Source organism: Pungitius pungitius, chromosome 2 (assembly GCF_949316345.1).
Source record: "Pungitius pungitius chromosome 2, fPunPun2.1, whole genome shotgun sequence".
In the NCBI taxonomy this organism is placed as follows: domain Eukaryota; kingdom Metazoa; phylum Chordata; class Actinopteri; order Perciformes; family Gasterosteidae; genus Pungitius; species Pungitius pungitius.
Window position 1 is genome coordinate 15,247,711 of NC_084901.1, and position 16,858 is coordinate 15,264,568.

General features: G+C 43.0%; 2 protein-coding genes across 2 annotated transcripts; one reads left to right on the forward strand and one right to left on the reverse strand.

Annotated features, from left to right (window-relative positions):
• Window positions 1-3,085: 3,085 nt before the first annotated feature.
• Window positions 3,086-8,056, reverse strand: gask1b (golgi associated kinase 1B). The gene is made up of 4 exons (XM_037462640.2): window positions 6,933-8,056; window positions 5,957-6,174; window positions 4,892-5,118; window positions 3,086-4,007 (listed from the first exon to the last, which is right to left on the reverse strand). The coding sequence occupies exons 1-4, from the start codon at window positions 7,813-7,815 to the stop codon at window positions 3,800-3,802; spliced, it is 1,536 nt and encodes a 511-aa protein (XP_037318537.1). The 5' UTR covers window positions 7,816-8,056; the 3' UTR covers window positions 3,086-3,799.
• Window positions 8,057-8,112: 56 nt separating this feature from the next.
• tmem144b (transmembrane protein 144b) lies at window positions 8,113-15,785 on the forward strand. Its single transcript, XM_037462641.2, has 12 exons — window positions 8,113-9,023; window positions 9,130-9,297; window positions 9,397-9,519; window positions 9,814-9,913; window positions 10,376-10,453; window positions 10,527-10,605; window positions 10,764-10,843; window positions 11,360-11,478; window positions 11,664-11,783; window positions 13,826-13,923; window positions 14,991-15,044; window positions 15,217-15,785. Exons 1-12 carry the CDS (start codon window positions 8,933-8,935, stop codon window positions 15,298-15,300), a joined length of 1,194 nt encoding a protein of 397 aa, XP_037318538.2. The 5' UTR covers window positions 8,113-8,932; the 3' UTR covers window positions 15,301-15,785.
• The last annotated feature ends 1,073 nt before the right edge of the window (window positions 15,786-16,858 follow it).

The window sequence follows — 16,858 nt, forward strand, 5'->3', positions numbered from 1 at the left end:
CTACACACCATGTGGTATATTATCATGAAAAACTATTATTCCTATCAGGGAAACAGTGCTGTTACAAAGGTAAGGAGACTGCAGCGCAGTGCCTTTTAAATGTATTTAAATTGAAATATCCTGCCTGATGAAATATGATTTGCAAACACTTCATCTTCCCTTCATTCAGAAAAAAAGTAAAAAGCTTTTCTGGACAATGGAATTCAGCCAATGCATTTGCTCGTTCGGGATTAACCGCTATCGGCCCCGCTGACGGCCTTTCAGACCTCCAGGAATCAGAAATGTAAATGAAATGTAAATCTTGAATGTAAGTACAGTGGTGAAATATTGAGGTCGGTGTGCTTGGGTGTGATCAAACAGCTCACTGTACGAAGGGAAGCCGCTCGCTCACCTTGATCTTGGTCCGTCAAAGTGAAGCCTTGAGCTATTGACCTTCACCTCTTTGGAATATATCTCATTCCACATAAAGCATAGACTTTCAAGCAGTTTAAAAATGAAAATCCTCCACATGGAATCCAAGTGTGTCAGTTCTCGGGTTGAAATTATTCTCAACCCACTGCTTTCATTAAATCAGCTTTTAAAGATTACCAAGTGTCCCCACAATGCCTCTGGCAACACTGTTCCACACGGTGGGATTCTTACCTGACAGAAAGCCTTCAGGGCCTCAAGCTGGAGCTGTAGTTTTAATCTTTAAAGCGTATTTACTCATAAAGAATCAGCTGTATGGTTTGGAATAAGGGTGAAACAAACCGCTTTGCTCTGAAATATTCTTTTAAAGTTTTTTTTTTTAAACCTGAGGACACAAAAGTGTTGTCTTCTGGTCATGTCGCAGTTGAAAAAGGATTGAAAAGAATTTTGAAGTAACAGCTGAGTTTATTTCTCTCAAAATTGTGATGGCATTTTCAGGCCAGCATAAAAGTGTCCCTGCATTACTCGTCTAAAAAGACATTACTCATTTATTCCATTCATCTTAGGAAGTTGTTGCTGTTTAGTGCTTCTCGAACGTCTCTCGCTGTCAGCGCAAAGACAACTTGCTCCGTCAGAGTCAGAGGCCACGCGGCAGGGACCAAAGACAATCCCTCTGCTTCTCTGTTCCCATGCAACGTGTCCTCTGAGGCGTCCTGGCGGTGGCCACCCAGGTGCCGCGTTTGTTGAAACAGACTCTTGGTAGAAGAGATGTTTGTGGTTGCGTGTGTTTGCACAGGTGACACATTTCAAAGGAGGAAATATTTCTTATTGTTGGTCTCTGTTAGATGAGAGGGTCTTCTCTCTATCTCTCTCATATTCGTCAGTTGGTAGTCAGCAGTATGTTAGCTTAGCTTACCTTAGCTTACCTTAGCGTGGGGGAAATAGCTAGCTGCACATACTTCCATTAATAGGTTTTGGTTGGAACAAGGTAGTATATGTAGTAATATAAGACTACCTCAAAGTTTCCTGAACAAGTACTTTGCTGACATTCTGTCAAATGTTCTCTTCGAACTGAAGTTGAAATTTGGCTTAAGATCACCTTATGCTAACAACGGGCTGCGAGAAGAACGGAAAACGTAGAAAACAAAGTCAAAGCACAATTAATAAATCCCATTAAAAAAAAGTAAGTCTCAGGCATATGGTTTGCTTGTTGTTCTTATTTTTATGTGTCATGAGTTCGTTGAAGGTCAGTAGCAGCAGTGACATCATGGTAAAAGAGTGATTTTTCAGCTGAGGCTAAAGAGAACAAGGAGCTCCTCTGTCTGTGACCAGGCAGCAGCCAGCTGGGAACAGCTGAGAACAACGGCCCCAAACTATTCTCATCCAAACGTTAAGCCATTCCCCAAAGATCTCAACTTGTTTCACTGCCTGTGAAACAGGAAAAAAGAGCTCAAATGTAAAACTTGATTTGAAGGAAGAAGAAGAAGAAAAGCGGAGGGACAAGAATCAAAATGCCAGGCCTGTCACGTAGAAAAGAGAAACCGTACTTCTTAGAATTTCACAAATCATTCTTTAAGCTAAACTTTGTGACAGAGGAGACCGCTGTGCCGCCTTTAAAGCTATTTCCATTTAAATGGCCTGCCTGATGTCACATGATTTGCAAACGCTGTATTTTCCCTCATTTCAGTAGCTTTAGAGTAAAACCTTTTTAATTTGTACCCTTTCACCACGGATTTAACCAAAGCATTTGGGAGCCCGGTGTCATTCCACGTCCCTTCAGCGGCGCAGGGCTTTAAATCTACTGGCTGAAGTCTCCACTGGCTGCTTGACAGCTGGCCCGAGGAGATGGAGTCTCACGGAAACGCAACCCCACCGGATGGCGTCACATCCGGCCTTTGTACAGATGGAACCAAAGATAGGACACACCTCACCGTAGCATTAACACACAGAGTTAGCACTATTTAGGTTTTCATCTGCGATCGCGTCCAAATAAAATAGTACCCCAGAATCTCGCTTCTGTTGGCCAGTGCACTTTGAGGGACTTAGCTCCCCGGATATCTGTTGACGCCAAACGTCATGTGATACAAACTCATTAGGGCAACTATAGCTGCTCCGCCATCTTGGTCATTTGCCTCTTGCCAACAATTTCATGGATTTAGGTCCCTGGATTTCTTCAAATTACTTTTTTTTATTTAGTCTGCTCGGATGAAGGCATTTGGGTTAAAAACCAAAGTCAAGTGAAGCAAGGACACAAGAAAACAACCTGCAGAGCCCTGCAAGAGCACGATGTGTGCGACCGCATGAAGAGCTCACATGTCGGACGCACACACTATTTCTATTTCATGCTTTGATAGATATTTAATAGACATGAAAACACAATATATCTTTGCACACGCACTTGTTGTTTACTTGTGTATTGTATGTAATTAACTCGTTGTTTGATGGTGGCTTTGTCATTTCAGACACATTAAGTGGCAAATGTTTTTTATAATTATAGTTACGAAGAGACTGATAAGTGACGTGAACTCACTATAAGCCAAAATTGGCAATCGACAATTAAGAACTGTGCTCATTTCACTCAAATTGGTAAAATCAGAGCTGAAATATTTGACGGTTGAAGATGAAAAAGTTAATAAACACATGAACATTTTTCTTTCAGCACATTTCAAACAGAATAAACCCACCAGGCTCATTTTAAGGTTCTTAAGTTTATAAAGTACAGACACAATGCAAAGCAGTTTCCATAATGAAATAACCATGATTATCAGTCGTGATGAAAACTTCATGAAGACTTGTTGTAAAAAAAAAGATCAAGTATCAAAATGAACACAAGATTTAAAAACAAATGAATATGGAAAAGTCAGTTAATATGTGACCCAGAGCGAATCAACAGCTTCCTGTCATTCCTGCAGTGCATTCCAGTCATACACAGAGCGCATTCCACTTAATACAAGGCCTCAGGAGGGGGAACGTATGAACTGCAGCATATTCTCTGCACAACAATGGAAGAATATTTTCAGGGAAGAAATGTTTTTGGCTTGATGGTTTCAAACCATAGGGTCTCTCAGTCTTTTATGCAACTGACAAATTCTAGTGGGCTTTTTATTGTTCTCAAATAGCAATGTGGTAATTGTCATTCAGACATAAACTTTGGAGAAAGAAATCTACAATTCAATCATCTTGTTAATTTCTCAAATATAACCCTAACCCGATAAAATGACATGGTCCACGGTAGATTAAGACCAGTTTAACTTGACCCCATTAGTTGCCATGCTCTTGAGATAATTGATGTAAAATGTCAAATTATACTAGCTGATGAGTTGTTTGTCTTCCAGAGTCTAGTGTCCTGTAAATGGACGAGCAGTTAATTTTCAATGAGACTTGACTCTTTTCACTCATTCATAGCGGTGCTTTTGATCCCATGAGCAGCGATGTAGGTGAGGAGGACCTTGGCCCGCCTCTCAACCACATCGATGAGCTTGTCGACACCCCGCCGGCCGCCTTGGCTCTCCCAGTAGGTCTGGTCCAGGAACAGAGACTGGAGGAGCTTCTCCCTCAGCCTCCTGTTCTTCAGCACCAACACCGCCCGCTCCGGGAGTCTGCACAGACAGGGAGGGAGTCAGGGAGAACCAGAGAAGAACCAGAGTCCATTCAAACTGGACTCTCAGTTTCAGGAGCAGAAACAGTTCGATGGGTTCTAAATGGGCGAAGCGGTGCTTCTATGACGGGTATCCTGCCTATCAACTCCAAAGGCAGCCCGCGAACAGTTACATTATTGAAGATAAAGTACTGCCTCAAGTACCTTATTGCTTTTATAACACGGTTACCAGCGAAATTATGTAAATAGCTGCCTTTCAGCACAAAATAGGTGTAGCCATCAAACGTTTTGAATCACATTTCATCAGTCTAGAGAAGAAATTGTCCCCCAACGTGCATGTAAACAGCATCGGGTCGCGCACCATCTCATTCATTCACATCGTTCATGACGTCCACCGTAATTGCCCGGTTGTGAATTCTCGCATTGCCTCAAAACGATAATTTGCGGGATTTCCGGGGGTTTCCGGCAATCGCCACCAAGCTAAGAGCTAAAATGTCAGCTACAGTTTTACTTTGAGTGCGCAGTGATATGGAACAATGGGGTCAACGTGAACAGCAACTGTAGTATATTATCGCTGAATAATAGACCCCCTGTGACTCAACCAATCAAAGCGCTGGATTTCATCTACCCGTGTTATAGTATAGTATAGGCCACAGATTTGATCACTAGTTCCTCCCCCCCCCCCCTGTTAAGTATGCAAGAACATTGATTTACTCCGTTTAACCAAATCCAAACATCTTTTGTAAGATTATTAAGTTGAAAATGATCTAAACAGTGTTAGAAGGCTAGAAGTGGCTGAACAAGCATTGCTGAGGTTTGGCACAATTCTTTCAGATATCATTATTGGTCACCTATGTTTAGTTTTCTCTTGTGATCCAAACTTACTCTTTGATGCCCTCCAGCAGCCTGAAGTCCAGGTTGTCCTCGTTGCGGTCGAAGAACCCCTGGTTGTCGGTGAAGACCAGGTGTCTGGGGTCGTGACCCTTGTGGATGATGGTGGGCAGTTGCATGTGATTCTGGTCCCCGCATTCAGCTTTGCGGCCGAGCTGCACGCACACGTCGTCCCGCCGGGGCCTGAATCCGCAGCAACTCGGATCCAGGCGCTTGTGAATCTGGGGGAGAAGGTGCATATTTCTTCATATCTGCAATTCTCCGACACATCCATTGAGGCTTTTTTTTCTCCAGCGTGTCTTTGTCCTGATCACTAATCATTTGATTAGTTATAAATATCCCTCTTAATCTATTACCCCTCCTTCCTCACCAAGGACTGGGAACCCACAATCCCGGTAGGATTCCACCCCTGCGGCACTCTCTCAGGAAAAAACAAGGAAAAGACGTCACTCGTAGATTTCAGGTGGGACTTTGGGAGACAGGATTTAGTTCCACTCACTAACTCCGGCTGACGAGCATCCACAGGGGCATTAAATAGTGGCTGAAACACCCCCTACCTGTCAATGAAATACAATTGTAACCCCGCCCCTAACCTTGTGTCCATGGTAATAGACTTTAAATGTCTTCATCCAAAACCATTGTCATTTTTAAGTGTATATTTTCATTTTGAACATAAAACGTTGTTCATTTTTTGACTTGAAGATTGCACTGGAATTTTAATGAATTTTGCAAACATCGTTTTTTCGCAAGACAGATTGTTGTTTCCTGGAACGCTCATCAGATTTTGGCTTTGAGAAAATGTCTCCTAAGAATTGTTCAAAATTCATCCCACTCTGAAGAAAAAGCAAATGTAAAAGACTTTATTGTATTCACTAAAAAAATTGTTCTGGAGAAATGCATCTACAAAGCATTTTTGGAATTTGCTAAAAAAGTTGTGCAACTGCAAGGACAGAAAAGATGCTAAAAAAAAACGTTTGTTCACTATCGAAGAATTGTTGAATTCATAAATCAGTGTTTCGTTACCGCGCCCAGTTTTCATCTGGAAGCAGCTTCCGTTACCTGCAACAGGAAGTCGAACAGAGCCAGCTTGCTCCACTCGAGGTGATGAACTGGCGAGCAGCCGGAGTCCGACTTTGGGCGGATGTTATTGTGCCAGCATCTCTGCTTCAGGGAGAGCTGGTACTCCGCCCACGTTAACCTCACGGTGGACCGGCCCGCAGCGAGGCCTTCTGGGACGAGGGATGCGTCCCACGACCCCACTGGACAGGGCTGGCCGTCTGCAGGTTCACGGACAGAAGGATTACATGGACGAGTTGCCGAAACTCTTTAGTCTCTGGGACCATTTTTATGCTTTTTAATTCATGATCAGTTGGTATCCTGCATGAAGCTGCTCACACTCTGTGGGTTATCTTTAGTAACCGGCCCATGAAGTCTAAATCTAGAGTGCTGTGTAATTCCATAGAATCTCATCAGTTTGAATCTTTAAACTATAATTCACGAGGAGAGCACTACAAGTAAGATGACAAGATATGGATTTTAGATGTTGGGGTGGAGTGAAGAAATCACTAAAAATATCAGACTTATCTGAGGCACAGTGGAAAACATATGATTTCCTTGTTTCCTTTGCAGGTTTAAACACAGATTTAAGTTAAAGATAGAATAATGTGTAAACAAAAGTGGACTTGGGTTCAGATTAATGCTTCCCAAAGTTATAAAAGAAGTTTGAATAAACACCATAAAATTCTTATTGTTTATTGCCACGTTTGGCCTTGAATATTTCGACTCATATGTTAGTTACTGATTCTCTCTCATCACTGGACGCCACAGCACCTGATTTAAAGGATCTTTCTTTTCATTTTTCCCTGGAATTCAGCCCCAAAGGGTAACAACACCTTCTACACAAGTCTGGTTTTACCTGCAGAATGCATTCAAAACGTTAGGAAGTGACATTCATTCTCCTATATAAAAAATAAACGTATCTCTTTGCTTCAGTCAGCAGGTATGATACTTTGTCCTGGTGCCTGTGTGGACGTACCATGTAAGAAGTTAAACCGTCTGCTCACGGCTGGCAATGTCCTGTTGAGCCCGAGCACCCTGTCCAGGTGAAAAGCAAAGACCTCCGTGGCGTCCACGGGGCTGCTGATGACTCCACACTGCCCTCCACACGCACTGGTCCACGGTCGAACCCGTTTCAGGTCCGTCTTTGAAACGCTCCTCTCGCCCTCGAAGACCAGAAGTGACGGAGAGTCTGCGCGAGGAACTTCTTTGACGCGCAAAACTTTGGCATCCGCCAGAAAGCGCATGGCCTCCACGTCCCGTGCGCTCAGCCAGGGCGGTGCCTTCTGGCTGTAGATCCGTATGGAGCTGACGGGAGAGTCTGCCTGTGCGTCCGGGAGAGATGCACGAATTACTTCCAAAGATTTGTGAATCACGTCCCCGGTTTCCCCCCGCGAGGCGTTGGAGGCAAAGTGGCGCTTAGTTTGGCCAGCGTCCCTCTCCAAAGGGCCTAGTTTGCTCCGCGAAAAATGAGCACGAGCTTCATCCTGATTCCTCCTCGCCTTTCTCCTCAGTTTGGGTCTGATGGTGCCCCGGATGTGTGCCGGTTTTGCGCGTTTGGTCCTCAGCGTTATGTACACCACGTTGGAGCGTGTCGGGAGCGCAAAGCTCGCTCCGGTCTTAAAATCCTCAGAGGCTGTAATATCCAGATTATACAATCCACGGGTGTGCCGGTACTTCTCTCTCTCAGTCATTTCGTGCCGGAGCTGCCGCGAGCGTCCGAGTTGTGAAACCAACACCAACAAATAAAGCACGCACGCGCCCGCGATGATCAAAGTCCTGTTGGGAAGAGCGCATCTCCGGAGGCTAAAGCTCAGTCTCACACAAGGGAGTAACAGACAGCGTAAAAGAGACTTCCCCATTAGAATTTATGTTATTTTCATGGTTGGCAGTCTTTGTTGAGTCAAACTCAAACCTGGGAGGAGCGCGGAGCTCCCAGAACTCCTTTTGGATGGGAGGGTTTGTGGCCACGATCGCATTTAGGGGATGGACAGAATGAAGCAGCCTCCATCTCCAGGCTGTTCCATTCCAATCTCCAATGGTATGAATCGTAGCCAAAGCGGAATGCCACACGGATAATGGTCTAACGCACATTTGACTCCATAGTTGATATTGTATGAGATTTCAGGTGAATGCCATTATTGAAATTTGAGGCGATAACACGTTTTAGGCGACATCTGCTGGTACTTTATTCTAAATGAGAGACTACAATTTAGAATATAACAGAATTGAAGGGTAAAGAAACGTGAAAAGGAAACAGTTAAAAAATGGAAAATAATAGGTCCTCTTGAGTAAAGGAAGTGAAGGCTGGAGGTTCCCATTACAGGATTTCCTGATCCAAATAACAACGTTTCTAAAAATATTTTGTTGTGTTCTGCCCCATGAAGACTGATGTCCAGTGCTGTCCTCCCCAGTCAGGCTAATTAGTCTGTAGACATGCAGAGGTGCACGAAGTATTCAGTCCCATTACGTAAAAGTATCAATACAGTATAAAAATACCAAACATTTCGTTAGCATTTAAGTAGCCATTAAATTCGGTGTGCAGAATGTCCAATAATTCCGACATGATATGTAGCTCACATCATACATTAGATCTATATTTTACTTCAAATTCAAAATAGAACAGCACTGGAGTAAATGCACCTATATAGTCACCTCCCACAATTTTGAACTTAAAACAACCAAATTGGCATTATTTCCTATTTTTGAAATAGGTGAAATAGGTGAAATACCCGCACCTCATCACATTTAATATTATCCCCTCATTCGACCCGCAACCTGTGATTCCACTGTGACGTGAGGCACAGAAGACTCCCGGTTATTTTGTCTGCACTGCCGCCGCCACGCGTCACATTGAGTGATTGGATAATTGGCAGCACCTGGCCGAGTGTCACTCCTCCCCCACCGCTGACCCCCCTCGAGCTGCTTTTAACACTGTGCACCAGCCGCCTTGTAAGAAAAGCAAACATTTATTTTAATATGCATGAAGCAAAACGCGCACCTCTGCTTTTATTTGTTGCCACGTTGCTGGCGGTGAGCTGCCGTCGCGCTGAACCTTCTGCTGGTGAAGGTATGGGATCAGTGTGTGTGTGAGTGGGAAGCTGCTGTGTTGGGCCAAAAACAACAATGCTGGATTTTTTTGTTTTGTTTTTTGTTTTGCTTTAAAATTCTTCCAGCTGTGCCGCTGGGTGATAATGTCAGTGCTGGCGACTTGGAAACATCTGGGTTCAGCATCAACTCCACCAACATGACCAACGTGGGCTATGGAATCGCTGCTAATGTGGTTGCTTCGCTGTTGTACGGAAGCAACTTGGTTCCAATAAAAAGAATAGAGACCGGCGATGGTAATTGTTCTCAAAATGTATTTCTGTGGAGACGTTGACCATGTGACCTGCTGGTGTTTTCGTGGCCTATTGTGATAATGTGTCTGCGTTGTGTTCCAGGCATGTTCTTCCAGTGGGTGTACTGTGCATCAATATGGATCGCATCTATGGTTGTGGACTTGATACTCCAGTCGCCCAAATTTTACCCTTTTGTGATGGTTGGAGGTGCCATCTGGGCTACAGGTGACCTCTTGTCAAGCAGATCACCAACCCCCGAGTAGCTTGTGCTGTTGTTGACGTGGGTCGATCTCATTGGAGCAAGAACCTCTTAATTAAAAAATCCATCTTAAAACAAGTTTCTGTGGGATGCTGATCTTTGCAGACCCTTTTTTAGTCCCACTTTTGTGCAACTCTTGTTGTGCATTCATAGCTGAACCGTGCATTCGACTGAAAACCCATCTTTGGCACTGCTTATTCGACCGACCTTCTCCTCACTTGAGAAGCACGTGTTAACATTTTCTCCCATGGCATCGACAGGGAATATAGCAGCGGTTCCAGTTGTCAAAGCGATAGGCCTGGGCCTCGGGAGCGTGATTTGGGGCTCTTCAAGTTTGTTGATCGGCTGGGCCAGTTCCAGGTGAGGCGCATTACTGTCTTTAGCGGTTGACTATCTTTAACAAGGAGATTCTGTGATACTTCCAGAAGAGCAGTCTCATCGCAGCTGTCAATCAGCTCGTGGAGCCTGTAAACTCTGATCAAACAGAAGGCTCCTTGGTGCATGCGGACGAGGTACAGCTTGGCTAAACATCAACCTTTTTTAATCGCACAGCATGTTTCATGAAAGTAAATGCACTAACAGAATATTTAATCCGAGTTGATGCCTAGTTTCACCGTTTGATCAGAGTTCACAGGTAGTCAGACTGTTTGGTTTTCATGTGCAGTAAAACTTTGCGAATGTCAGTCACACGAGTGGATGTAAGCGGTGACTGAGGAGCGTGCTTTCTCCATAAATGCTGTACTGGTTTTTTTTTTGGGGGGGGGGGGGGGGTTTGGATCAAGTGTGAACGCGTTGTTACAAGAAACCGACTGCCTTTCACAGGTTTGGCTGGTTCGGAAGTCCCGACGATGTTCCCAGGCCAATGTTAAATTATTGTGGCGCCGGCTTGTGTCTGCTCAGGTAACCTGTGCCATCTGCCTTCTCCTTTTTGAGTCCTTTTCTGGATGCCCGATCCGCCCTTTGTTTGTTCCAGTGGCCTGCTGTTCTTCTTTGTGAAGGCGGACGTGGCGCTGCATCCTAACTCTGAATCGATTCCTTTGCTTCTTGACAGAGTGAGTACAACGATTCTTTTGTCATTGCTGACTTCACTCAAACCAACATAAATTAGCAATTTTGTTCAAAGGACAATCAATTCATGCCACTTGATGTTTTTTTTTTTTGTGTTTGTTCTGATGGTGCCGACAACATGACTTTATTTCCTTTCCTGCAGAGGTCCAATTCCTGCAGCTATGGTCAAAGTTCCTCAGAATTCTGGATGGACGTCATCGGACCGAGGACCAGGCGTTTTGTGTGAGTTCAACGCGCAAAAAGTTGGATTTATTGGTCTTGCGAGCTACAAGCGCACACACACACACATACTACCAAAGTTTGCTCTGAGATGGATTAGTAATCAATCAAAAGGTTCTGCATAGGAACAAGAATAGAATATGAAATGACAGGTAATCAGAGGGCTTTGGATTGAAATGAAATGTGTGGTGGGATTTGTCTTTTTGAGTGAATGTACAGTTGGACCTTCTAACTTATTACAAAATCTATTTTACAATTATGAAGGGATCAATAAATAAAACTCATTAAATGAAGGAAATAAATAATGTGATGGACCTTTTTTTTTTTTTTTTAAAGGTTATGCAAGTGTGTCTCACTTATTGACTTTTAAATATGCTTGCTACACATTTCATAGGCGCATTCATAGAAATACCGTGCACATTTTCTGCATTGATTTGGCATGCGTTGGTAAAGTTTGGCGATTAGAAGTTCAACGCTGTGTCCATAATCCGTCCTCGCTGTCCCTCCCTCGTCCCTCAGAGGCTGCCTGCTGGCTGTGATGTCGGGCCTGATGTACGGGTCCTCCTTTGCGCCCATTCTCTACATTAAGAGCCATTCCTCTCGCGGTGACAGCATGTTCCATGGAGCCAGTGATTACGGTACGTTGTAAGGGTCAATGACTGACCTCACTCTTTAATGAGGTATTTACTCAAGCTTTAACGTTGTGAGCATTGACCTCTCCACAGCAATGGGATGATAGTGACTTTATTTTTATTTTTAGTTGTTGCATGACAGTAGAAAAATAAGCACAAAGCTACAAATTCTTATTGCAACTTCTTCACAGACCTGGACTATATTCATGCACAGTGCTCTGGAATTTTTGTTGCGAGCACGGTGTACTTTGCCATCTACTGTGCTGCCATGAATAACAGGCCCAGGGTGTACTCCAGAGTCATCCTACCAGGTATTCCACACGTAATCACCATATTCCATATTCATCATTCATGCTACAGAAGACTCCTTCAGTCGGTAAAATGTTTTCCCGTTTCACCCTGAGAGAATTCATTGCAACTGAGCTCGACTGAGTCGTGCTAATGGTTCCCGGGAACAACTAGGATCAATGCAAAAAGTATCCCCCTAACGAGGAGTTTATATATATACAGGACTGTCTCAGAAAATTAGAATATTGTGATAAAGTTCTTTATTTTCTGTAATGCAATTAAAAAAAAAAAACGTCATGCATTCTGGATTCATTACAAATCAACTGAAATATTGCAAGCCTTTTATTCTTTTAATATTGCTGATTATGGCTTACAGCTTAAGAAAACTCAAATATCCTATCTCTAAATATTAGAATATTATGAAAAAGTATACTAGTAGGGTATTCAACTAATCACTTGAATCGTCTAATTAACTCGAAACACCTGCAAAGGTTTCCTGAGCCTTGAAAAACACTCAGCTTTGTTCAGTAAACTAAATCCCAAGTATGGGGAAGACTGCTGATCTGACTGCTGTCCAGAGGACCATCATTGACACCCTCCATCAGGAGGGTAAGACACAAAAAGAAATTTCTCAAAGAGCAAGCTGTTCACAGAGTGCAGTTTCAAAGCACATCCACAAAAAGTCTGTTGGAAGGGGGAAATGTGGCAGGAAACGCTGCACAACCAAGAGAGATGAGCGCAGCCTTAACAGCATTGTGAAGAAGAGTCGCTTCCAGAATTTGGGGGAGCTTCAAAGACAGTGGACTGAAGCTGGAGTCCAGGTATCAAAAGCCACTGTTCACAGACGTGTCCGGGAAATGGGCTACAATAGCCGTATTCCCATGGTCAAGCCACTTCTGAACTCAAGACAACGGAAGAAGCGTCTGACTTGGGCTATGGAAAAGAAGCACTGGACAGTTGCATATTGGTCCAAAGTCCTCTTTTCAGACGAAAGCAAGTGTTGTATTTCATTTGGAAGTCAAGGCGCCAGAGTCTGGAGAAAGGCTGGAGAGGAGCAAAATCCATGTTGCTTGAAATCCAGTGTGAAGTTCCCACAGTCAGTGATGGTTTGGGGAGCCATGTCAGCTGCTGGTGTTGGTCCACTGTGTTTCATCAAGTCCAGAGTAAATGCAGCTGTGTACCAAGAGATTTTAGAGCACTACATGCTTCCGTCTGCTGAAAAGCTCTATGGAGATGAGGATTTCATTTTCCAGCATGATCTGGCACCTGCCCACAGTGCCAAAACCACCAGTAACTGGTGTACTGACCATGGCATTACTGTCCTCGATTGGCCTGCCAATTCCCCTGACCTGAACCCCATAGAGAATTTGTGGGGTATTGTGAAGAAGAAGCTCAAAGACGCCAGACCCAACAATGCAAATGAGCTAAAGGCCGCTATTGAAGCATCCTGGCTATCCATAAAACCTCAGCAATGCCACAGGCTGATTGCCTCCATGCCACGCCGCATTGATGCAGTAATCCGTGCAAAAGGATTCCCAACCAAGTACTGAGTGCATTAATGGACATTTTCAAATGCTTGATTTTGTTTTGCTGTTATAAATCTTTTTTTTTACTTGGTCTGAGGAAATATTCTAATATTTAGAGATAGGATATTTGAGTTTTCTTAAGCTGTAAGCCATAATCAGCAATATTAAAAAAATAAAAGGCTTGCAATATTTCAGTTGATTTGTAATGAATCCAGAATGCATGACATTTTTGTTTTTTTTAATTGCATTACAGAAAATAAAGAACTTTATCACAATATTCTAATTTTCTGAGACAGTCCTGTATATATCTTTTTTTTTTTTTTTTTTTTTTTCTCTCAACACCATGGGGATGGTTGGATCATGTGTTTACTGTGAGTAAACCTGTCCCCAACCAGCCCCAAATCTACATTTTAATTCATTACATCTGGTTTGACTTTCTATTTAAATATATGTACCTGTTTATTGTGAACTTATTATTATTATTATTATTATCTGCTGCTGCATTTACAATTGAACAATCTCCTGTCTGTGCTCCTCAGGTATCTTATCTGGACTGATGTGGGCATTGGCCACATACTGTTGGTTCCTGGCCAGTAAATACCTGAGTGCGGTTATCACCTTTCCTATTGTCAGAGCAGTAAGTACATTGAGCCCTTAAAGCTTAATGAGCTGTGAAATCTTAATTGTGTGTGAGGCAACACATCGTTCAAAACCACAATGAAAGCTCCTAAAGGCTTTAGATGTTGCCAAAGCATCAGTTGCACAGTATTTAATGACACCGATGCCTTTTCTCGCGCTTGTGACTATCTTCCCCGAGGAGTTTGACAGGCGATGTATCCCATTAAGGGCTGGCTCATTTCCACAGTGTGCCGTCACTGCAAAGAAACCATCTGATGACGCCTTGATTGAAACTGCCTCCAGATAAAAAACTATTGACCATCTGACCAGCACCTCTATCCATTGTATCTACACTGAGAGCTAATGGATTAATTAGATCCCAAGATGATGAATCTTTTCTTTTACCGTTGGGTTATTTTAAGTAACAAAACGGTCTACAATTCCACAGCATTTCATTTATAGTGATGCTTTTATGAGAAAGTTGTATTCTTCCACTCCGTAAGCTTTTCTGTATCGACGCCCTCGATATCACAAGGAGAGACGGACATTTTAATTGCAGCCGGACTTTATGCGTTGTTCCAATCCTCCACAAAATGCAAATAGTTGGATTTTAAAACTGGCCAAATAAAATGCATTCTTTAAAATAAGCTTATGTAAAGATGAATGTGTCCTCGCCTCTTAAAGCAACGTTGACAACGGTATCCCGATTAAAGAGAATTCACAGTAGCCATTGTGTCCATGCAGATTGACAGCTGGGTGGATTCTGGGAGTTTTCTCCAAAGGGGAAGATTCTCGAACGCGTTGCGGTCCGTCACTCTGGATACAAAAGAGGAAGCGTAAAATCTACTTTTAGCTTTGATAAACTCATTGATCAGTATACTGCGGCTGGAACAGAAAATGGTTTTAGGCTGTTTGGTTTGCACTCCGTCTTCTCCCTGATGTGTTCAGAAGAGACGAGATGTGGAGTCAGCGATAAATACCTGTCTCACCTAATTATTCAACCAATAGCTGGATGTTGGTGTGTAACAATGTATCAATGCTGACTAAAGCATTGCGTTGTGCTCTAATGCTGTTTCTTCACTGTAGGGATACGGTCTGGTTTCAGCTCTGTGGGGAACCTTGGTGTTTAAGGAGATCAAGGTAAGTGCCATCTAGATCTAATTTAGACTTTGAGAATTGGCTCTAACAGTTTACCAAGGAGGACATGACTTGAGCAGCAGAAATGGGGAAACCGGGTTCTCCGACTGAATTTCCCTGAAGAACAACCCGTAGCAATCATCTGAGCACTGAGCTTGTTTTTTTTCCCTCTCAGGGGCTGGTCAACGGTTTAATCTTCACCTTGGCCTTCTGTGTCGTGCTGGCCGGCTCCCTGCTGACTGTCCTGTCAAAGTTCTAATAAAGCAGAAGAGTCGTGAAAACTAGCTAGTCCTCGTGACATTTGTCATCCATGCGCACGTATTGGCTGTCCACCGTTGGAATAAAAGTGCTTTTGGACCCGTGTGGTTTTTACTCTGCGCTTACATTTAGTGACTGACAGGAATCCACCTTGTGACATCTGGTTGGTACAAAGGGGACGTTTATTTGCGGCTGAAATAAGTTGCTGTTCAAAAAATGCCCACACGCACATTTCTTACTTGATTGATCACAAACTATAGTTTTTTTTTAATTTTTCATAATTAGACTGCATTACTAATCCCTCCAAAAAGCCTAAATTTGAATGGATTGGCTTCATTTAGGAAATCTGGCTTCACTCGTACCTTCTCCCCTCTCCGATCATTCTGCAGCAGTGCGCCTGATGGCTTTTAGCCTTCACACATGGGAGAACAAAGGCAGTAGCCCGGGTTGAAAATGTTCTCCTCCCTGAGTGAATATACAGGACTAATTAAATTGCATATGGGCTGCGTTTTAATGAGGTTGTTATCAATTAAAAGTGGCTACATATTAGAGATAAAAATGATTAACGATGACGTGTGGTTATTAATACCACGCTCGACGTAAACTGGATTATGTTGCCTGGTTTTGCATGGACACCATGAGGTTGGAATATTCATGAGTTACCGTGCAAACAAAAGCTCAGGCTGCAGTGAGGACGAGACCCATTAAGAGGCAAACCATCGGGGATGCGTAACGTTCATGCTGAATGCATTACTCCAAGGAAAATGATCCTCTGTCATTATATAAGCATCAGCACACTTGCACTCACATTTACTCTGCAAATGAAATCAACAGAAAACTCCAAATAGAACCATTGGGGTCTTGAATGTCAAGACAGTGCAGAGATTTGATGGTGTTTTCAATTTAATAGTTTCTTAAACGCGTGGCTTGAAGTGGATGAATATGACGATGTAGGTAATGAGCCTGCATGCTTAGTGAAACAAGTTGTGAATAATGGGAATACTCTTTAAAAGTGAATGGAGACTGGACAGTTTGTCCATCCCATTTCTTTTAGATTTCATTAACTTTAGATCTGTTGCAGCATGAAATATCTTCATTGATGCGAGACGCAAACATGATTGATCAACTAAAGGAAAAGGCTCTGTTTTCTATGCATTTAAATGAATTAAACCAAAACCTTCCAACTTATTTGGTTGAGTTTTACCAATAAAACGTGTATGCATGGTTCTAAATAAGTTCCGGGGACATAACGTAATACCTTGCTGTTAGGTATGACATCATCTACATGTAGTTCCTCAGTGTCTTAAATTGACATTACATTATTCAGCCACAGTCCCGAAGCATTACACCAATATCCTTGAAAACGACAGTCAGAGACAGAGAGCAATACTCCAGTAACTACCAGAGAAGGGTCCAAGAAAATCGATGGCCGGTTGTCTTTTAATAGTTGTTAAATAGCACAGATGAAGAGCTGGGAAGATGTGCCCGCTGATACCGAGACATAACCAAGCGGTGAGCTTCTTCTGTTTGGATCAGCTGACTGTAAAGGTTAACGGGAG

Coding starts and splice junctions, on each gene's coding strand:
- gask1b (XM_037462640.2), bottom strand. CDS start 7,815: ATGGGGAAGTCTCTTTTACGCTGTCTGTTACTCCCTTGTGTGAGACTG. Junction 6,175..6,932: donor ACGGTTTAACTTCTTACATG/GTACGTCCACAC, acceptor GTGAACCTGCAG/ACGGCCAGCCCTGTCCAGTG. Junction 5,119..5,956: donor TGTTCGACTTCCTGTTGCAG/GTAACGGAAGCT, acceptor CTTCTCCCCCAG/ATTCACAAGCGCCTGGATCC.
- tmem144b (XM_037462641.2), top strand. CDS start 8,933: ATGCATGAAGCAAAACGCGCACCTCTGCTTTTATTTGTTGCCACGTTG. Junction 9,298..9,396: donor AAGAATAGAGACCGGCGATG/GTAATTGTTCTC, acceptor GTTGTGTTCCAG/GCATGTTCTTCCAGTGGGTG. Junction 10,606..10,763: donor TTCCTTTGCTTCTTGACAGA/GTGAGTACAACG, acceptor CCTTTCCTGCAG/AGGTCCAATTCCTGCAGCTA.